This window comes from Coenobita brevimanus, chromosome 97 (genome assembly GCF_032717465.1).
Source record: "Coenobita brevimanus isolate Jiangsu-jjx chromosome 97, ASM3271746v2, whole genome shotgun sequence".
Lineage (NCBI taxonomy): Eukaryota > Metazoa > Arthropoda > Malacostraca > Decapoda > Coenobitidae > Coenobita > Coenobita brevimanus.
In genome coordinates this window covers 24527641-24548418 of record NC_137050.1, presented here as the reverse complement: position 1 = coordinate 24548418, position 20778 = coordinate 24527641, and the positions used below count along the sequence as shown (strand labels likewise).

General features: G+C 43.1%; 1 protein-coding gene across 1 annotated transcript in view; it reads left to right on the top strand.

Annotated features, from left to right (window-relative positions):
• LOC145413629 (uncharacterized) overlaps window positions 1-20778 on the top strand; it is a 155445-nt gene that overhangs the window by 15946 nt on the left and 118721 nt on the right. The window contains exons 4-9 of the mRNA XM_080283290.1: window positions 5249-5428; window positions 7048-7200; window positions 9923-10102; window positions 10640-11008; window positions 13039-13158; window positions 17477-17671. Of these exons, the coding sequence (XP_080139416.1) occupies window positions 5249-5428; window positions 7048-7200; window positions 9923-10102; window positions 10640-11008; window positions 13039-13158; window positions 17477-17671 (1197 nt within the window). The remainder of the gene's footprint in view (window positions 1-5248; window positions 5429-7047; window positions 7201-9922; window positions 10103-10639; window positions 11009-13038; window positions 13159-17476; window positions 17672-20778) is intronic.

Genomic DNA, 20778 nt, shown 5'->3' with positions numbered 1-20778 from the left:
ATATGCTTAGCGTGTATTGTTCACTGTTTTTTTAACTTCAGACGCTCAGCTTGTCTACTTATTAGGCCTATTTGAACCTGCCTTCAGATGGTGATGTTTTCACAGTTTTCTTCCTCACTTCAGATGGTGCGAATTCTCACTTACTTTTCCTGTTTCAAATGATAATCCTTATCACTCACAAAATTTCTTCTTGCTTCGAATGATGAGTCCCACTGTTTTCGTATTGCCTTCAGGTACTGAGGTCGTTTTGTTCTTTTTGTCTTCTTCAGATGCTGAGGGTGTCTGTTCACGCTTTTCAAAGTTTTCCGATGCAGAGACTGTTTGCTCACGGATATTTTATTTTCCAGATGCCGAGGGTTTTAGTTAATGTTTTCTTTTCTCTTTAGATGCTGAAGTTGTTTTGCTCACTGTTTTTTCTTGTTTTCAGATGCTGAGGTAGTTTGCATACTTTCCTTTCTTCTGTTCAGATCCTGAGGTTATCTACAATTGTCCAGGTATTTTCAGAGGAAGGCTTTGTTAATTCAAAAGTCTTTTCTTGTGCTCAGATGCTGAGGTGGTTTTACTCATATTTCTGTCTTTGGATGCTGAGATTTTTACTTTTTTTTTTCTGTTAGGCTGTTCTTCAGATGCTGAGGGTGTTTTACTTATTGTTCTCTTTTTCTTTCGGGCGTGAGGTTGTTTTACCCATTTCTTTTCCTTTCCGCAGATGCTGAGGCTTTACATAGTGTCATTTTCTTCGGATCCTGAGTTTGTAATTTTTTTTTTTTTCTCCAGATGCTGAGGATGAGTACTCGCATTCTCGTTCCTATCCAGATGCAAGTCCTGTTAGGCTAATTCACTTTTTTTTTTTTTTCTCTCCTCAAAATTCTTAGGAATCATTTCACTGCTTCCCACTCGTCTTCGAAATCAACAGCTGGATTCTCACTGATATATTTTCCTTTTTTAGATGGTGAAGTTGTTTACTCATTGGTTTATTTTCTGTAAATTGAGGAAAGCATTGTTTGCTGTTTCGTCCTTTCATCAGTTTTGTGGAGTGACTGAGCATTAGTTTGGTTGATCTCAGATTTTCACAACATTTCCTGTTTGGTCTCCATTCTCTTCTCTGATCACCATTTTCCTAACACTCTCTGGCTCCTATGACCCACCCTCATCTTAATATATCACATAGTGCTAGGGATAATTGAATACAAGAGTTTTTCTGACATTAGAGAGCTAATGGTACCACTGTTAACTTTCTCTCTCGGGCTCCTATAACCACTTTTAGCTTAAGAAAAACGTCTGCCATTAGCTGGAATAAAATATTAGACTCGTCCCGACCAAGAAAAGGTTTATCACCGCTTCGCTATAACTAGCTGATAACATTCTGTGTTCAGTGATTAAATATTTTTTTCAAATGGTAGGTAAACTTACTCACTCTTTTACTTACTGTTTTCAGCTGACGCGTATATGTTTAATTATCTACGTTTTATGTTATCTTAGATGCTATGGCTATATATTGCTTAAACTTCCTCAGATTTTGTGATTGCTGATAATGAGACATCACAAGTTTTCTTACTATCACCTTGTCTTCAGGTGAACAATCAGTGTTACTCAATATTTTCATTTCATGCTGAAACCACCTACTCACTGCTTCCTCTAGCTTTTAAAGATGATGCTCCGTTGCTAGTTTCCGCATTCACTGTCTTCTTTCTCCAGATGACTCATCAGTATTACTTGCAATTTTTCTTCCATTCTTTAGATGCTGTGGATTCTCATTCATATTTTATCCTCTCTCTCTCTCTTTCTTCAGGGATCGACGTTGGTGATAGTACGTGGCTGACTTCATTTCCCACTGTCTTTCTCTTTGCCGTCTGATGACGCCATCAAATTATTCATTATTACTTTCAAGTCTTCAGATGCTGGCGCAGCTTACAAACGTTATTATATTGACTTCAGATGTTATGGTCCGATGGTGTATTGTTATCATCTCGCTTCCCTGTCATTTACTTCTCTCTAGGTGAATAAGCAGCATTACTCTTTTTTTTTTTTTTTTTTTTGATGCAGTGGCTCCATATTCATAACTTTCATATTATAGTCAGATGCTGTGGTCAGTGACTGGTAGTTTCGTTATTGGCTTTCTCCATCTCCCTACATAAACAGTCAGTATTACTTAAAATTTCTTACTTCCCTTAGGTCCTGTCGCAATTTACTTAGTTTATATTTTAGATGCTGTCATCTTCATACGAGTTTCATAATTCTTAAGATGATGGCGCTTGTTACTCATTCGTTTTCTTATTAGCAGGTTACGGGGCTGTTTACGTACTGTTTGCAGACTTCTGTATGCTGTGGCAGTCTCTCACTCTTTATTCCAGATCAGATGTTCGGGCAGTTTATTTATCATTTTCTCTTTCCTCCAGGTGGTAGACTCAGGTTATTCATTACCTACCCTTTGTTCACAGGTGTTAGAGCTTGTTATTAATTGTTTTATCATTTTGTTTTCGGATGGGGAGGTAATAAATCCGCTTCTCTCTCTCTCTCTCTCTCTCTCTTTCTCTCTCTCTCTCTCTTACTTCCAATGAGAGCGCAGCTGTATTAGCGTTATTTCGTTTCATAAGAGGTGAAGAAAGTTATTAATTAGCTATACTTTTTCCTTTCTTGCTAGGTTATAATGACCAGAGGCAGAAAATGCGAGGAATACTTCAGTCTCATACTCATTTCACTTCTCCACACAGACATTACGTAAGTCCAGGAGAATGAAGCTGCACAGCAAGGGAGGAACTTCCACATTTCTCTCTGTCCCTCTCTGCTCTATTTATCTATCTCTCCAGCAAGCACACAAAAGCAGGACATGGTAGATTTCCTTCTGCGAGAATAATGTCTTTCTTGTTCCACCTTTGCCACACAGACCATGAAGGAGGTCAGGAGATGAGACAGCTCTCGTCCTCTTATATCCATATTATTAAAACTGAGTGTGCGGAGGTGTAACAAAGATTCCTGTCATTTCTCAGTAATTTCTAGAACAACTCTGATTATTTGATATCAGCCTGCTATCCCATGTTACAGAAGCAGTCAGCAACGACACAAAGAAAGGCCGGACATATTCTTTCATCACTACATGCTTTATTCGGTTCATACAGTAATAATAATGATAAGAATAATAATATTAGAATAATAACAAAAATAACGGGCTTCACTACGTCTTTAGGTCTAAGTTTTGATAATTTTGCTCCCAACCCTTACCTCTCAGGATGGTGTTAAATGTTTTGTCATCATTTTGTATTCTGCTTGATTATTTTCCCTCGACTGATACCGAGAGATTGGAGATTTTGGGCCTTTGATGTAATTCTGATTTTTCTATCCACGCGGATAAGCTTTTCGAAATTGCTGTGCCACTCTTAAGCTGTGCAGCGTAACATCAATATATTCTCTGTCTGTCTGTCTGTCTGTCTGTCTCTCTCTCTCTCTCTCTCTCTCTCTCTCTCTCAGATAGACAGCCTTGTGAAGTTAGATGTCAGTGGTCAGAGTTTTACACCTCATTTCTCACGGAAGGTTCGCAGTCAGTAATATTTTTTTTATTAATCTCTTTCAGGATAAAGTTACATACGCGCACCAGATATAGTTTTTCGGTAATGTTTTCCTTTTAACCAGGTTCATTGGACGATACTAGAGTGGTTTGTGTTTACCTAACGGAAATGAACCACTCTTACGTCCTGAATATTAAGATGTGGTCATCTTAGTATACTTTATTTTTTTTTTTTTATGAGACTTGATTATTAAGCAGAGATAAGTCTTCCTGGGGACGGCAGTTCGTTCACTTGGCGAGATTTGCATCCTTTAGCAGTTTATTTCGCGAAGCTCAGTGGCAGAAAAAGACAGTACTATGACTGCATCCTTTCTACCACACTTCATGACTATCGTCATATGCCGTTGTTAATCTGTTGCTATAACTCAACATTTAAAATGGACAGATGGCAGTATTAGGCCAAGGAAAAGTGAACAGAGTATAGTTAAATTGAGCCTTCAGACTGACCACACTTTGCCATCAACTGACCTGAAAAAAGTTGGGGATATTTGTCAGGTTAGAACGAACGCGCTGTAGTCAAGTTGGATGCTCGGTGTTCCAGTAATATAATGAACTATCACTTTATTGTTGCAGAAAATGAGAGACTGCATCGTGGAGAAATGTCATCGTTAGTCCTCTTCCCGCAGAGATTTATGAACACCTCTTTTATTTTACAGACTTCAAAAGAACACTGGAGGGAGGAGAAAATGTCAGCGTTTCTTTGCCATTGTACTTCTTTACATGTCTTTCTTTCCTTTCCTCAGGGAATGAAGTATAATAAATAGATGAAGCTAGAGAGAGGAACTCAGTGTGTCCTTACCTTCACATTTTTGTCCCATACTAACGGCCTTTTCTCTCTCTCTCTCTCTCTCTCTCTCTCTCTCTCTCTCTCAGAGTAGGAAGCATATTAAAAAAGTGTGGATTTTGCCGCAACTCCGCGAAGGCGTGTATGAAAATTAGTGTTCCATCAGAGTATTAGTTTCACATTACCAGTCTCTTCTGTTGCAGAGAACTAGATGATTCTGCCTACGGTTCGTTCGTTTTTCTTCTTCTTGTTTCCTGAGAATCCGTCTTCTTGTGTTTAATATATTTTCATCGTGACTTAATTCTCAATTTTCCCATTAAGCCACATTGGTCGTGGGCGGCACTGAATAACTCATCCCCCTCCCCTCAAGGACGCTCATCTTTCAGGCATTAATGATGCATGTTCTCTTTCCTCAGTGTATGTGGGATCCTTCAGGTGTGCTAGAACAAAAGCTGGCTTTTCTTTCCTCATCCAAATAATCTGCTTAAAGTATTTACACTATCCCAAATCCCAGCTTTTTATGTGTAAGCCTTTCACTATACGTCCGCACGACCATATTCTTAAGGGTGAAAGACCGAAGATGTGTACAAGTCCCATTTTCTGACTGTCCAATATACAATAGAACAGGTGTAAATAGTGAACAGAGTTAACCTGCTTGTCTCGTCAATGAATTCATTCAGCAAAGATGGAGAGAATGCAAATGCGATTTTATTCTCATATTGGGTTTCACAAATTGGAGACTTGCATACATACTCGTTGTTTCATATTTTAAGAATATGGCCGTCACTATATTCCTCCCCTCACCATCAGCCCCAACCAGAGTAGACTAAATTCCTACGGTCCACACCAAACTAACCATGTCTGTCCCCCCCCACACGGTCCCTCTCGTCCTCGGAATGTAGGCTTCAACCGCACAGTGCCTGGTTACCCTCGCTACCGCTATGTTGGCAACGAGACGATGGGCGAACACCACTTGGTCATCCGCGGCGCCACCATGGAGGACGAGGGCGAGTATGAGTGCCAGGTTGGACCCAGTGCTACCAATGAAGCCGTCTGGGCAGGAGCTAACGTGACTGTCATGGGTAGGTGACATTGTGAAGGGTTGCTAGAGTTTAGAGTTGAGAACTGGTGGGTATTGTCCATAGCAGAGTTGATTTCTTGGCTGTGACAGAAATTTAGAGATAAGTATTGTATATGTACCTTCAAAAGGTGAGTAGGTTTCCTTTAGGCCAACGATAGTCAGACGTATGAGATTGATCTGAACTGAAATAAAATACTGTATTGCTGATGTTGTTAGGCAATTATGGTAATAGATTTTATATACGAAAGTAGGTATGACCCATTGATATTCAATATATATTCAGGTAAGAGGGAAGGAAGTATGAGTAATATTTATAACCATGCGAGAGCGACCTAAAGGAAGTTAATGCCATGTATAAGTCGGTGTTTCTAGATTTGGTTCCATATGTACACTTTATAGCGAATTATCTATAAGAGTGCTTGCCTGTACATTTGGCCTCGCTCACACAGCCACTTTACCTCACCGTCAAACTAGAGTAAATATTCAGGGAAAAAGGTACTAATAACAGCGTGATTTCTGATAACAGTAATTTGCCAGCAGACTAGTTTATTTTGTAAATGTTTAAAGATCCTGTATACCCAAGGACCCTGTATCCGCTCATCCAGGTCACTCTTCTCCTACTTGAAGCCGACATCACTAAGCCTTTATCAACTTCATCCCCGTCTTTCAACCTCAGCCTCTCTACCTGGTGTTCTGAACCTCTCCCTCTCCCTCTGTTTTCTTTTGGTTTAATCTCTCTCTCTCTCTCTCTCTCTCTCTCTCTCTCTCTCTCTCTCTATTCCCCCCCCCCCCACTGTGGCCTTGTTCTTTTGTTTCGTTTCCATAGCAACGGTCAGACACTCCTCCTCCTCCTCCTCCTCCTCCACCTCCTCCTACCCCTCTTCATCCCAGCTGAGTGAAAATGCCGTGGGGCGGGAACAAAGCCTCTTTAAGCTACATGAAACTCAATATGCCCTTTTACGTATCTAAATTACACTCCTTCATTGCTTGGGCTTCATTGAAATCGGCCTCGAATGAAAGAGTATCATCGAACTCCACGTTTTTGATGAGTTGGGTAAAAATTTGACACCGTATTCCAGGTAGTATTATATAATATGAGAAAAGTTCCCTCGGTGGAGTTTTGAATTGCTTATTCAGTTGTGGGCCTGACTTTTGGCCTTTACATATATTGCATCCAGATCACGATACAATGAACTCCCCGTCCGTTCTCAACTTTCCATTTGATTCTATTCTATGCCCTGCTATATTTCTAGTGCCATCCTTTGTCCCATTCAGAAAAATTTTCCGTCCTATATATTTTCTTTATATTACAAGCCTCCTTTTCCTTCAGTCTTACTGAACAAAATCTCCAGTTTAATTTTTTTTTTTTTTCCCGCAGCCCCTAAATTCCCAGTTATCGCCCGTCATTCACTCATTCATCCCTTCTCTCTCTCTCTCTCTCTCTCTCTCTCTCTCTCTCTCTCTCTCATTATCATTCATCCCCTTTTCTCCTCTTCTTACATCATGTATCCTCGTTTTACTTCTCTCACATTATCCACCTGCTTTTTTTTTTTCTCCCATCTTCAATCCTCAATTTTTCTCTCCTCATTCACCCTCTATGTTTCTCTCTACCCTCCCCAGTGCCCCCCCGCAAGATCGTGATGGTAGGCTGGGGCAACGGTGCGGTGGCCGAGGTGATGGAGGGCACCAAACTGAAGCTGGAGTGCCTCTTGCTGGACGCCAAACCCTCTCCCACCGTCGCATGGTACCGCAACAACCTCAGGATTGACCCGAGTAAGTGGTGTTCATGTTCATGATGGTACAGTAGCAATCTCAGATCTGACCCAAGTAAATCCCGTCCTTTGTTCTTAGGTACAATGAAATCCAAGGTATACTTTATATCAGGGATGTGTTTGGGCGCAGGAAGTCTCATATTTGTCCTTGGGCGTAAGGATTTTTTCAATATGTGTCAGAAATGTGTTCCAAATTATCAAGAGTTTTTCTACATATTTTGTGATGTTGCCTAGGGGAATTGGTACATCCGATTTATAAGAATCGGTGAATCTGTAAGTTACTGAGGAAATAACAGCATAAAAGAGCATAAAAATGGGTACGTATATCGAAGAATTTCTCTAATGATGTCCCCGCGGTAAAATATTGTAAAGTCAAGGCTGTTACATAAAATCCTCTCTCCGCATAAGAGCATTTTCCTTAGACCCTCACCGTTGCCGGAAATGTTCAGACAGTGTGGCGTCGACCTCACGCAGGGTTGCTGAAGACAACGATCTCCAGTAATATATGAGAATATACAGGTTTCAGGTTTTGGAATGTTATTAGGCACTTCACTACGGTGATATATATGTTATTCTTGGTATCTTCCAAATCTGATTAAAGTCTCATAGTGGTAATATGAATAAAAAAAATTTAATTGTAGAGGTTCATTGCCTTCTCGAATTTCAGAAGGACCCAAAGTCAAATGGCCGTGTATAACATTCCCACCACTGGGTCAGGTTCCTGGTATTGATCACGATAAAACCGGCAAACTCTCCTCAACTCCCCCCATTCCCCCTACCCTGTCGTACCATTGACATTCACCATGCTTCCTCCACACACATACACTGCACTTACGTCTATTACCAATAGTTCTGTTATTTTTAACGAACGCAAGTCATTTCTAAGTATCCCGATTTCTCTCCGGTGTCACTCATCATACGAGTTCGTATTTTAACGGAATTCAGTCCGCATTCACTCGCCCACTATATCCTCCTCGCCCCCAAAACACACACATACACACACACACACACACACACACACACACACAAAGGTCTCCATTCGCCTTTCTTCTCTTTTTCCTCGCCCGGAGACTCCATAACCCTAACCCATTCCATTCATCCAGAAGCCCTTACCCTTCCTCTCATCTATTTCCCCCTGTCTCCCTACCCAGATTCCTTCTCCTCCTTCCCACACCCAGACTCCTTCACCTCCCTCCCCCACCCAGACTCCTTCCCCTCCCTCCCCCACCCAGACAGTCCTTTCCTTCCTACCCCCACTCTCACCCCAGCCTCTTCCCCGCCTCACACGCCCACCTCCGCGCCGACTGATCCTTCCCCTTTAACACGCACCGCCCGGGCCAGACTTCCTACTTCCTAAATGATGACCCCTGACCTTCACCGTAGTGGCGCACTATACGCGCGGTCTGGTGAATGTTCAGTGTCATTCCTTGTTGCTGCCATGCCCAGAAGAAGAAAAAATTGCTTTTGTTTTATTTCTTTTTCTTAATTATTCCTTCGACCTCATTGTGGGAAATATTGATCACTTTTAAAAGTCAAGATTTATTAATTGTGACACTTACATAGGTTACAGTTGCGATTACTAGGTATGTACATTTCTCAGTATTAAGCCACATTTAAACATGAAAGCAGTGTAGTTCTCTTTCCGTAGAGTTCTAAAATGAAATTTATTATAGAACTAGATAGCTGCAGGTTTCACAGGACGACGAGCCGAGTATAATTGTTCAAACAGCTTCCGAGAATTTCCGTTCGTCGCACCTCTTGTAGGTACACGAAGTGCCGGATATTCCATCTCTCATGCTCGTGCCTTATATGTAACATCCCTGCAGGAATTGTGGAAAGGACACGTTTATATATAGATGTCCAGCGCCTAAGATCGACCACCCTGTTGCCAGGACAGAGGCAGATCCGAGCATCAGCCCAACTAGATCCAGAGGATAATATTTTTGAGTGTCGGATTTGCCTCGTCCTGGATTTATATTTGGAGGTGAAAAGTATTTTTGACCCGGGATGTAATTCCATATTTTGATGGGTTGTTCTCCGCGTTCTTACATTCTCTTGAGATTCTTAAATATCTATGTATTACCACGGAAAGCTTCTTAGACTTAAAAGAGATACATATTTTTGTAGCAGCTTTCATAAAATTTCTTTAAATTCTTCACTTATTTGCAGCGTTTTCCTTCTTTTTCTCATTTTCTCTTTTTTCAAATATTTCCTTCATTTTCGTATGATATGTGTCAGATGAAAGTGACATGATTAGTGCAGTTTTCTGTATCCTGCCCATTCCTCACTATTTACTGGCTCCTCACAATGAAGTAGTTGTTTCTTTGCTTATCCTACCCAGAGGAAATTAACACTGTCTTTTTCCTATATCTTGACACTTACCTCCCACTCTGCCTCTCTACTCCTTTGTTTCTTTACAGTGAAGACTACCGACTTCAAATTTTTTTCCTTTTCTTTCTTTCTTTATTGTTTTTTTATTGTTTCATAGACAGGGACTCTGCTACTTAGTCCAAACATTTATAGGTGACCAGTCGCTCCTCCTTAAGTGACACTATGTGAGCCACAGACTCCAACCACACTCAAACTGGATGTCGCCCATTAAATAGGCGACATCAGTTCAAAACGCCATAACCCATTAGACCATGAGACATTTGTTTTTGCACAGTGGAAAATATGTAACCTCCCTTAAATCCTCGCTCACTACTCCACTTGTCCGTCCCCAGGCCACCACTACGAGGTAATCGAGGACTCTGAGATCCCCAAGATGGTGACTGTGAGGAGCCACCTGGTGATGCGGACCGATGCCAGGGACGACGGCCACAAGTTCTCCTGCAGAGCCATCCACCCCGCCATTATGTACTCGCAGCCGCCACTCATCGCTTCCATCAACCTTGCTGTCTTCCGTGAGTAACATTCTTTTATCTTGTTAATTCCGTGATTAAGACAGATTCACACACACACACACACACACACACACACACACACACACACACACACACACACACACACACACACACACACACACACACACACACACACACACACACACACACACACACACACACACACACACACACACACACACACACACACACACACACACACACACACACGTCATCATGAGTTGTTCAGATAAAAGGAAGAACTATCGTCATTGGCGTGGATGGGCTAACAGAGAAGTTTGAAACTCTTTTCTAGGATAGGTAAATGAAATAAGCTAAATGAAATCATGCTGACTTGCTTTAAATAATATCGTTGTTTGACATTATGTAGAAAAAAAGATGAAATAGTGCATTCTAGTAAATTCAGAACTGTCACACCTATATTGAAGTTGATGGTTAAACGGATCCCTCCTTCATTGTTCCTGGAAAAGAGTTAATATGATGATGATGATGATGATAGAATTTAGCTAGTTAATTCTTGCATCTCCCTGGCTTCAGATCCCCCCGGCCGTCCAGTCATCAGCGAGTACCAGACCGGAGAGGTGCTTAGGGCAGGAGAGAGCCGCATTCTCGTGTGCCACGTCTTCGGTGGCAATCCATCCCCTAAAGTTATGTGGTTCAGACATGGCCGGCCCCAAAGCCAGCTCGCCGCCGCCGCAGCCGCAGCCGCAGGTGGTCGCAGGGGTAGGAGGGACGGGCTTGTGACCAGCGCACACCCTGCCACCCCTCGCAAGGCATCTGGGGGCGTGTTCGTTAGCCAGCAAGTGATCGCCACTCGTGAAGAAGACGGCGCCATCTACGAGTGCCGCGTGTCCAGTGACCTGCTATCTCGCCCCTACACCACCAACGTCACGCTTACCGTCCAATGTAAGTAGCTAGTTCCATTACTTTGCTAGGGCATGAACCAAGAAACTACTGAAGCTCCTCCTCCATTTCTCCTTCTTGGGTTGCTAATTCTACCTTTGACTCATAGAAGTCTTCTCGGAAACAAACGTCTTGGAAAGGACCATGTCTTCTGTTGCTGTTTACATTCCCTTGTACTTTTTTGTACTCTTATACTCTTCCACTTCTCTTCCCCCTCTTTCTGTTTCCTCTTCTGCCATTCCTGTACCCCTTCAAAACCTCTTAATTCTCACCCTCCTCTTTTCTTCATCCCTTCAACTTTTAATACTTTATACAATCGTCCATCAGTGACTTTACATGGCAAGATCGTTAAAGTTTACTTTTCTGTTGTTATTCCTAACATGAACAAATAGATCTTCCCACTGTTGAGACTGATGAATGGGTGAAGTTTTCTGAGGGTTCACAAATCTCTAGCGTACGGTGAAAGAAAAGCTGACAAGAACAGGGTATGAGAGAGCAAGGCAAATACGAATGGATGTTTTATTTCGCACAGAGAAGGACATGAAAGGACCCTGACATCTGTCGCAAAAATTCTGGCGCTATTGACGTCATTGTATTTTCCTTGCACGACTTCCTGTTTGTGATCCCTTCACACCTTAAGATCCTGTGTTTACGACTGTGCCCTTTTTTTGACATTTTGAATTTTTGTTTTCCTCCTTGCCATCACACCCACTCACCGTCTTACGCAGTTCTGTATATTTTAAAGTAATTTTTGCTGGCCACCTTAAGCGTGGAATCTTACCTCAGTAATTCGTTTTTCATTTGCGTGTTTCTAAAACACACACACACACACACACACACACACACACACACACACACACACACACACACACACACACACACACACACACACACACACACACACACACACACACACACACACACACACACATTTTACGTTTCATATCTCAATTCAATACATTCGCTCCCTATCATCTGACGTACGCACGCACACACTCTCCCTTTCTCCTCACATTTCCACTACACACACACACACACACACACACACACACACACACACACACACACACACACACACACACACACACACACACACACACCTATCTTCTCTTCCTTAACTTGCGCACACAGGACTCCCCCAGCCACCTCCCTCAACAATACTATTTCCAACCAACCAAATTCAATTTCCGGCCCGGTAGATCCCGCCTTCTGACACTTCGCGAAATGTCACGAAATATTCAGTTATATTCACACAAACTCGTTAACCCTTTTCACTAACTTACACTACCCTATCTTCACACACACACACACACACACACACACACACACACACACACACACACACACACACACACACACACACACACACACACACACATTCACACGTCTCCATTCTGGCCTCCTCTCCCACACGCCCATTCACCCATTTCGCCTCCATCCCGCCCACAGACAAACGCACACTCTCATTCACCATCTTCTTTAAGGTAAAGTTTCATCTATTTCAATGCAGAAGTTTATAACGAGCCTGCGATAAAAGCCCTCAAGTTTTGCTCGTTGTTGTGGCTTGAGGTGCTTGTCGCTCCTCCTTTACTCTTGACCGAGGCTGCTGCTGCTTGTTATCGGGAATCTGTCCCCAGAGTGGCTGTGTGTGCTGCTGAACGTTTGTTCTCTTGTTCTCCATCTCCATCTTCAGCGTTAGTTATGTCAGGAAGTATTGAATGGAAGTTTTGTGCAACTTTGTTTATGTGCTTTCCTGTGCGTGAGCTTGTGTGTGTGTGTGTGTGTGTGTGTGTGTGTGTGTGTGTGTGTGTGTGTGTGTGTGTGTGTGTGTGTGTGTGTGTGTGCAATCAGGGCTATTTTTACCTCTGAGTATAGCTAAACGTTCTTAATGATCATCTCTGACCTACAGTTAACCTCATTCAAAACCCTAAAATAAGCCATTTATAAGCACTACTTCTCGTCTATCTATCTCAATCAGTGTATAACCCTTACCTCATTCATTCACACACCCATACTCTCTCCCACTTCTCTAGATCCTCCTGAGCGTGTGGAGGTGCGAGGTCCTGCTGCCGTGGCCATCGGTGAAGACTTCGCTCTCACCTGTGTTACCGCCCCTGCCAGTCCTGCTGCTTCCGTCTCATGGACAGTGCATGGTAAGTACTCATGTAGAAAGAACAGGCAATTATTATTATTATTGTTATTATCATTATTATTATTTTTATTATCATTATCATCATCATTGTTATTATTATTATTATTATTATTATTATTATTATTGTTATTATTATTATTTAACAGTAGAGTGGTGAAAATGGTATATCTGAGCGAATTTGAAGGAGGGAGGAGGCGAGGTAGGCCAAGGAGAAGGTGGAGGGATATGGTGCATGAGTGTGTGAGGAAGAGAGTTTGGAAGTCGGTGAGGCTTGGAGACTGACAAGAGATCGAGCTGGCTGGATGAATGTTGTGAGGAGAAGCGCATGATCAGGGATTTGGCACCCCTGTTTAACGTGACAGCGTCCGGATTGACTCAGTCGGATACGTGTATGTGGAGCTACAGAACGTGATGAATGTTTTTGGCGTATCAGATGGAGCCAGGATTCCTGGGCCTTGAATAGTGAGTGAATGGAAGCGTGGCCCATTCTATTGGGCAAATTTGGGCTTTCTGGACGTTGCTATTCATCCTTCCCTAGAGTTGGAAAGGAGGTCCGGATGATGATGATGATGAAGGTATTATTATTGTTATTATTTCTTTATTATTATTATTATTAATATTATTATTAGTTTTCCACCACTAAACATCATTACCCAGTTTATTATCATAACTGCGATTACTATTCTATGTTAAAACAAATTCATATGTTTTGATGTTCTCTTTACTGTTGTCTTCCTTTGTTCATCCTTCGTTAAACTAAACAGCATTCCCAAAACAATCTGTTTGTCACTCTGATAAGGTCGCGCATTGTCAAAGTCCTCGATGTTTTACATATGCGCCAGTTCTGTGGGTGGGCGGAATACACACCAGCTGTCACACACTCATCCTATTGTTCATGGCCTCTGATGCACACACACACACACACACACACACACACACACACACACACACACACACACACACACACACACACACACACACACACACACACACACACACACACACACACACACACACACACACACACACACACACACACACACACACACACACACACACACACACACACACACACACACACACACACACACACACACACACACACACACACACACACACACACACACACACACACACACACACACACACACACACACACACACACACACACACACACACACACACACACACACACACACACACACACACACACACACACACACACACACACACACACACACACACACACACACACACACACACACACACACACACACACACACACACACACACACACACACACACACACACACACACACACACACACACACACACACACACACACACACACACACACACACACACACACACACACACACACACACACACACACACACACACACACACACACACACACACACACACACACACACACACACACACACACACACACACACACACACACACACACACACACACACACACACACACACACACACACACACACACACACACACACATGCCTTCTCCCAGATTTTTACCTTTGACATTCGGCCTGCTTGTAATCTGTTGCACGTGTCGTGACATTTTCATCTCGTTTTCTTCGACTATGCTGTCTGTTGCCTTTTCATCCACATCTGTACACACATACACACTGACACCTCACGCTGTACAATTCCATTTAAATTCCTCAAACCTGCACTCTCACTTCCGAATCGCATGTCGAGGCGTTCTTTTTTAGTGCATCTGCTTTGATAGCGGGAAAGTAGGAAATGAAAGCTGCTGAATATTCATGAAATTCATGAATGTTGTAGCCTGTTAGGTCCTCCTGTCCCTCTCACCTGGTGTTTGCTTGGTCAATGCCCTTGGGTACATATTTGCTTAGGTTTTACTCCAATTTATGCATCGTTTCCTCTTGTTCCTTCCTTCTCATCATCCCTTGCTGTTTTTACTGTTATCGAAGGCCTGCTCAGATTCATGCGTAGCTTTTTCCCTCCCTTTTTTACTGCTCCCTTTGTATTTACTGTTGCTGAGGTTACTCGTACTCATGAATACTGTTTTATTTTGTTAAGGCTGTGCTCAAATTTACCCACGTACAGTACAGTAATTATCCTTCTAAGTCCGTGTTCAAAATTAGGCACATTATTTTCTTTCTCCTCCATTTTCATCAACCATGGCGTGTCTTTATCCTTCACATCCCACCTTATCCTCTCACATCAGCATCATCCCGGGATTACACTCTCCTATTCCCGCGTTCACTCCAAGCTTCCTCGAAATCCTTTCCAGGGCGCACTCAGGCGCTCTTTGGTGACCGGATTTTCATACTACTGTCCTCTAAATTCTAATCACGCTCTGTTTCCCATGTACCCGTTTTTCCTTTACACCCACATTTTTCCCCTTTTTTCCATCCTTTGGTTTTCGTCCCTTCCTGCCCCTCAGTTTTGTACGTCGACTGTTTTTTTTTTTTTCTTCGTTTGGTTATCGTCTGTCCTGACGAGTTCTTTTTTCCCGTCTTCAGTATTATATTTTCCCATATTCACCATCTCCTCTTTCCTTATTCTGAGTGTTTCCTTCCTTTCCTCCGAGTTTCTTCTGCTTCTTACGAGGCTGTTCTTCCCTGTCTTCGAGTTTCTCATCACTTTCTTCTCCTCCTCCGTTCCTCCGAATTCCTCCTCTCTTCCTCCGTGTTTGGGATCCCATCCCATGTGTCTCCTTTCAGACTTCCCTCCCTTCATCTGATTTCCTCCCCACCGCCGTCCTCTCTATTCATCCCTCGTCCTCTTTTTTCTACCTCTCGATGGCATCCACCTCCGACTTCCTTCCTTCCTTTCAACCTTCCCCTCCTGCATATCTGTTTGTTGCCCTCCTTCTCTGAAATCCTCTGTTTCCTCTGTCTTCCTTTCATGTATCCTTCTTTCCTTCCTGGTTCCATTTTCACTTGCCTTTATTCGCCTCACTGCACCTTTTCCTTCTTCACTCTCCGCCTGGCTGACTCTGCTTGCTTGCCTGTCCTTAACATCACGGCGCACTTCAATGCCTCCTGACTCAACACCAGCACCATTTCTCACAACTCACCAGGACTTCTCGCCTACACTTCTCACACACACACTTTCACCTCTCTCTCTCTCTCTCTCTCTCTCTCTCTCTCTCACCAACACCTTCACCTCATCTCCACCTTTTTCCATATGCCAGTATTACAACTCACAGACCTTGGCACAATCTTTCTCCAATAAATACACACCTTTGCGTCACCTTTCGATCATCTCGCTTATCATCATGACTTCCGTCAGATCTCACAAACATTTCTCTCAAATCTCACCATTATCTCTCTCCGACACCTCACACATCAACATCACCACTTCCCAACATCTTACACATCAACATCACCACTCATCTTCGCCTCCACTTCTCACCTCAACTTCCACCGCTCTTCAACAATTTAAACATTACTTCCCTTCTGGTTTCACTACCTTCTGTCTCGCAACACCTCTCACTAACACTTCACACTTCACCCTTGTCTGTCATCACCACCTATCACCATCATATTTCCTTCATTACCACCTTCATCCTTCCATGGCCACAGCACACTACATCACCAGGCAAACCCTGTGACCTGTCAGGGCAATTCAATATCTGTCCGTCCAACTCTGTCACCCATGACTCTCAATATGAATTTTGACGTTTATTACACGTTTTTTCCCGCTGTCCGTAACTTTGATATTGCAGTATTTATTTTATTGATTCAGCCGTAAAATAGTCCCATCCTTGTTACATTTATGACGCACGCAGTTGCCATAGACACAATTTTTCATGACACATTATCCATCACCCATACATTTTCCGCAGTTTCTTTCACGTGCTGCGTAATCGCAGTCTGTTGACAAACTTTAAGTCAAAACTGGGCACCCGCAGGCAAAGGTTCCAAAGTTCATGTTCTCTTGGTTCTTAAAGTAATTTTGGTATGTCTTTCGCTGCATTGTGTCAGAGGTATGTCAATATGTATGGACTTCATAGTAAATGCCATTTCAGTTTTCGTACAGAATACTAAATTATTTATCTTCAGATCATTCCGAAGCCGTACATGTGTATAAAATCTTCGTCCTTAAAAAATGTCCCTCCCTTTTCATTCCTGAGATAATCTTTACCCGTCTCTTCCCAGACTTCGAGTGTACTATTTTCATTCCATTTATGAAACCCTAATGGTTTTGCCTCAATTTTTACTGCTTTCCTCTCTCCACTCATCACCACCTCCGACCCCTTGTTTTATTTTCCACCATTCACATATTAGTCATTAAATCCTCCTTTACCTCCCTGTTCAGGCTCCTCCGTCAGCGCCACGACCACCACCGTCACCGAGCACGCAGAGGGCGGCTGGGTCACTACATCGAAGCTCACCAGGAAGCTCATCCGGACCGTGGAGACACAAGGGCTCACTGAGGCATCCGTCGAGTGCAGAGCTGAACACCCAGCCACCGTTGCAGGCGTCAGGGGAGTCCACGTTATGAGCATTCTTGGTAAGTATTGAGAAAACTGGGAGTAGGAGGGAGGGGGGTGAAGAGGAGAGTTAAGATAGGGAACGGGGTGGGAGGGGTTAAGCAGATTTTAAAAATGATATTTGGATGTAGTACCCGGGAGATGTACAATTTAAAGTTAGGGATCTTACCCCTTCATTACGAGGACGTCCCTTATATACGTTTCTTATTTCCAGACGGTAATGAGGTTTGTACCCTGGAAGGATTAGATATGACCTTCTTTTATCCCTTCACTGTAAGAAGTCTTCATGTAAGGTTATCAGATCGTGTATTCGATAGCCATAATGAATGATAAAAGACGTCCTAGAGTTGAAGAAGTTATAGGACACTTAGGGTAGGTTGGTAGATGAATGATTGCGAGAATCTGGCATTGTAGAGGAGAAATCTAAGTGCATGAATTCTAGGTAACTCGTATGCTATCCTTATTGATCATGAAGACTTTGCGTGAGAAAATGTGGCGAGGCACAAGATATTGGATGGTGATATGAATGCCGTGATGCGAGGAGGAAACTGCGGTGAGACGGAACGCCAGGGGAAGGTGAATCTTCCAAAGAGAGAAATTCTTGCAGACTGTAGTTGAAAATTTCTGGGTGGGCGTGTATGTTGCAGGATCCAGTGTCAGCCCGCCTTGAGAGAGAGAGAGAGAGAGAGCACTGTAGTTACGACACCGTGTGGGAGGCTTGCAGTGAGGCTACGAGAGAGAGTTTGTGTGATGAGTTAGCGTCATGTAGAGGAGAGAGAGAGAGAGAGAGAGAGAGCACTGCAGTTACGACACAGTGTGGGAGGCTTGCAGTGAGGCTACGAGAGAGCGTTTGGTGGGGTAGCGTCATGTAGAGAAAAAGTTGGGGGGGGGGGGAGACATGAAAGCAAGGTTTTGGGAGAGTGGGGAGAGAAAAGGGTGAGGGAGAGGGAGGAGACTGAAGTAAATTGGGTAAGGGTAAGTAGACAGACTGATGGAGGAATAAAGTGGAAGCCAGGGCATGATGGTGGGAGAGAGAGAATGAGAAGGGAAAGTGAGGGAGACTGGGGTTGAAGGAAAACGGGGGTAGGTCACGAGGGAGGGAGAAAACGGGGGAGGGTGAGCGATGGAGGAAAGAGCTGGAAGTGAGAAGAGAGGAAGCAGGAGAGGAAGGAAACGAGGAATCGACAGTCATTAGAGAGAAGAGGTGGGGGTTGGGGGGATTAGAGAGAGGGTGGTTGTCGGTGTGAGGAGGAGGGAGGAGGATTAGAGAGAGCGTCAGAGAGCATGGGATAGGTGGGAGGAGCTGAATGGAGGCAGGTCATGCGCATAAAACCGATGCATCATGCGCAGAAAGTGGGGCCACCAAGAGCCGTGACCAAGCAAGCACATGTTAAAGCTGGCCTCGTCTTACCTGCGCTGGTGATGCTACAGGTGGTCAATATTTGCAACGAGTTCTTGTGTACATATATGGTCAGGTGCGACAGACAGGCGCACTCGCTACCGTCCCGACCCTTCACCCTGGGAACGACATATATAAGGTGGCTGGAGCTTCCTCGGCATGATGCGGGCAGCTGGTGGTGCATGGGTCAGCATGTCCACCTAACAATTGGAAGAACCCAAGATAAATTCACAGGCCAGCCAAAATATTTGACAAAGTTAGCTTCCATCTTGTCTCTGAACACATGGCAGTACAATAAGAGATGTAAATGAAACTGCGAATATAGCACGTCTTATGCTAAGGGAAGACAGGGACTTAGCAAAATTTTATGTCATAATGACCCTAATGCCGTCAAGAGGCATTAACTTGGGAACCTCTCATCTTTTGTCTGATGAAAGGGAAGTAGAGTTAGTGAGTTAGTAGAACTTATCAAATGATCTTAAACCCGTACTGATTATCTGCCCTAATGACCCTTGTACATTCGCTAGGCATTAATCTGTTTCAACTTGCGAAACTAAACAAAAAAAAAAAAAAAAAAAAATTGGTGTAGCACATGCCATCAAAGTCAGCAAGCGCTTTCCCATTGGTATTTTAGTTGTTCCTTTATTCATTGCCAGCTTAACTAGAATGCTAGAGTACTTTCTCATCATGAGATAAGATTGGCATAAAATCATGCACACTTTTCTCCACTGATACTCTAAGAATTTTTCGACTCAGTACCAGCTAAACAAGTCTGTAGTAGGTTCCATTATGCGATGAGACTGGCATCAGGCGATGCAGTAAGTTGGAAAATCATTCTCACGTTTGAAAACGAAATTTAATAGAGACACGATGCACTGCGATGTTTGACATATGACAAAGTTTCACTGCATTATCAACTTTCTCATGGTGCGAACACTATAATATGTTTTCCAGTTGACGCGGGATGATTTAACTCAGCTGAGAGTCAAAGGAGACTGAGAGGGCTATTTGATATCACTGAACACTGGAGAAAATCATCAATATGAGAGCTACACAGTGATGTGGAATCAAAGTCCCCAAGTTTAAGTCCTCATGTTCTTCTCTTAGACAATAGAATGAGCAAGATGATTGGTTTGTCAAACTGAGACAGTTTTATATGAGGCTGTCCGTCAGAATGAGCTTGCTCTAATTCCTTCCACATTTCCGTAAGACTCTCAAGCAGTCAGAGCAATCACAGCTTGATAAAAACTCACATACAGATCTTAAAAAAAGCTTTAAAGTTTATCATCAGAAGTATTGTAAAATTCCGGCTTCTAGAATGTGATGAATGAAGCAGCTTCAGAGGCAAAGAATGAATGAACAATGGAGAGCGAAAAAACGACATGTGACCCTGAAAAAGAACATTAAAGAGAATTCACTGAATACAATAGGGCCAGTGAAATGAAAAGTGAAAAATGAGTCACTGGAAGTGGGGGGGGGGTATTTAAATGCCACTGTATGAAAAATCGGTAACAGGGAAAAAAGAAATGTGAATCTGAAAAAAAGAAATCCGAATTAAACTGGCCACAGATGGGCTTTGTTCCCCAGCGTTCAATCATCGAGGTCAGGTAATCCTTTCATGAGGACGGGGAAGGGGGGAGGGACATGTCAGGGGTACATGTGTGGGTGGTGGGTGTGCGCGTGCGTGAATCACAGTGCTCCTCGGGAGTTTTATGCATTCGCGCATGT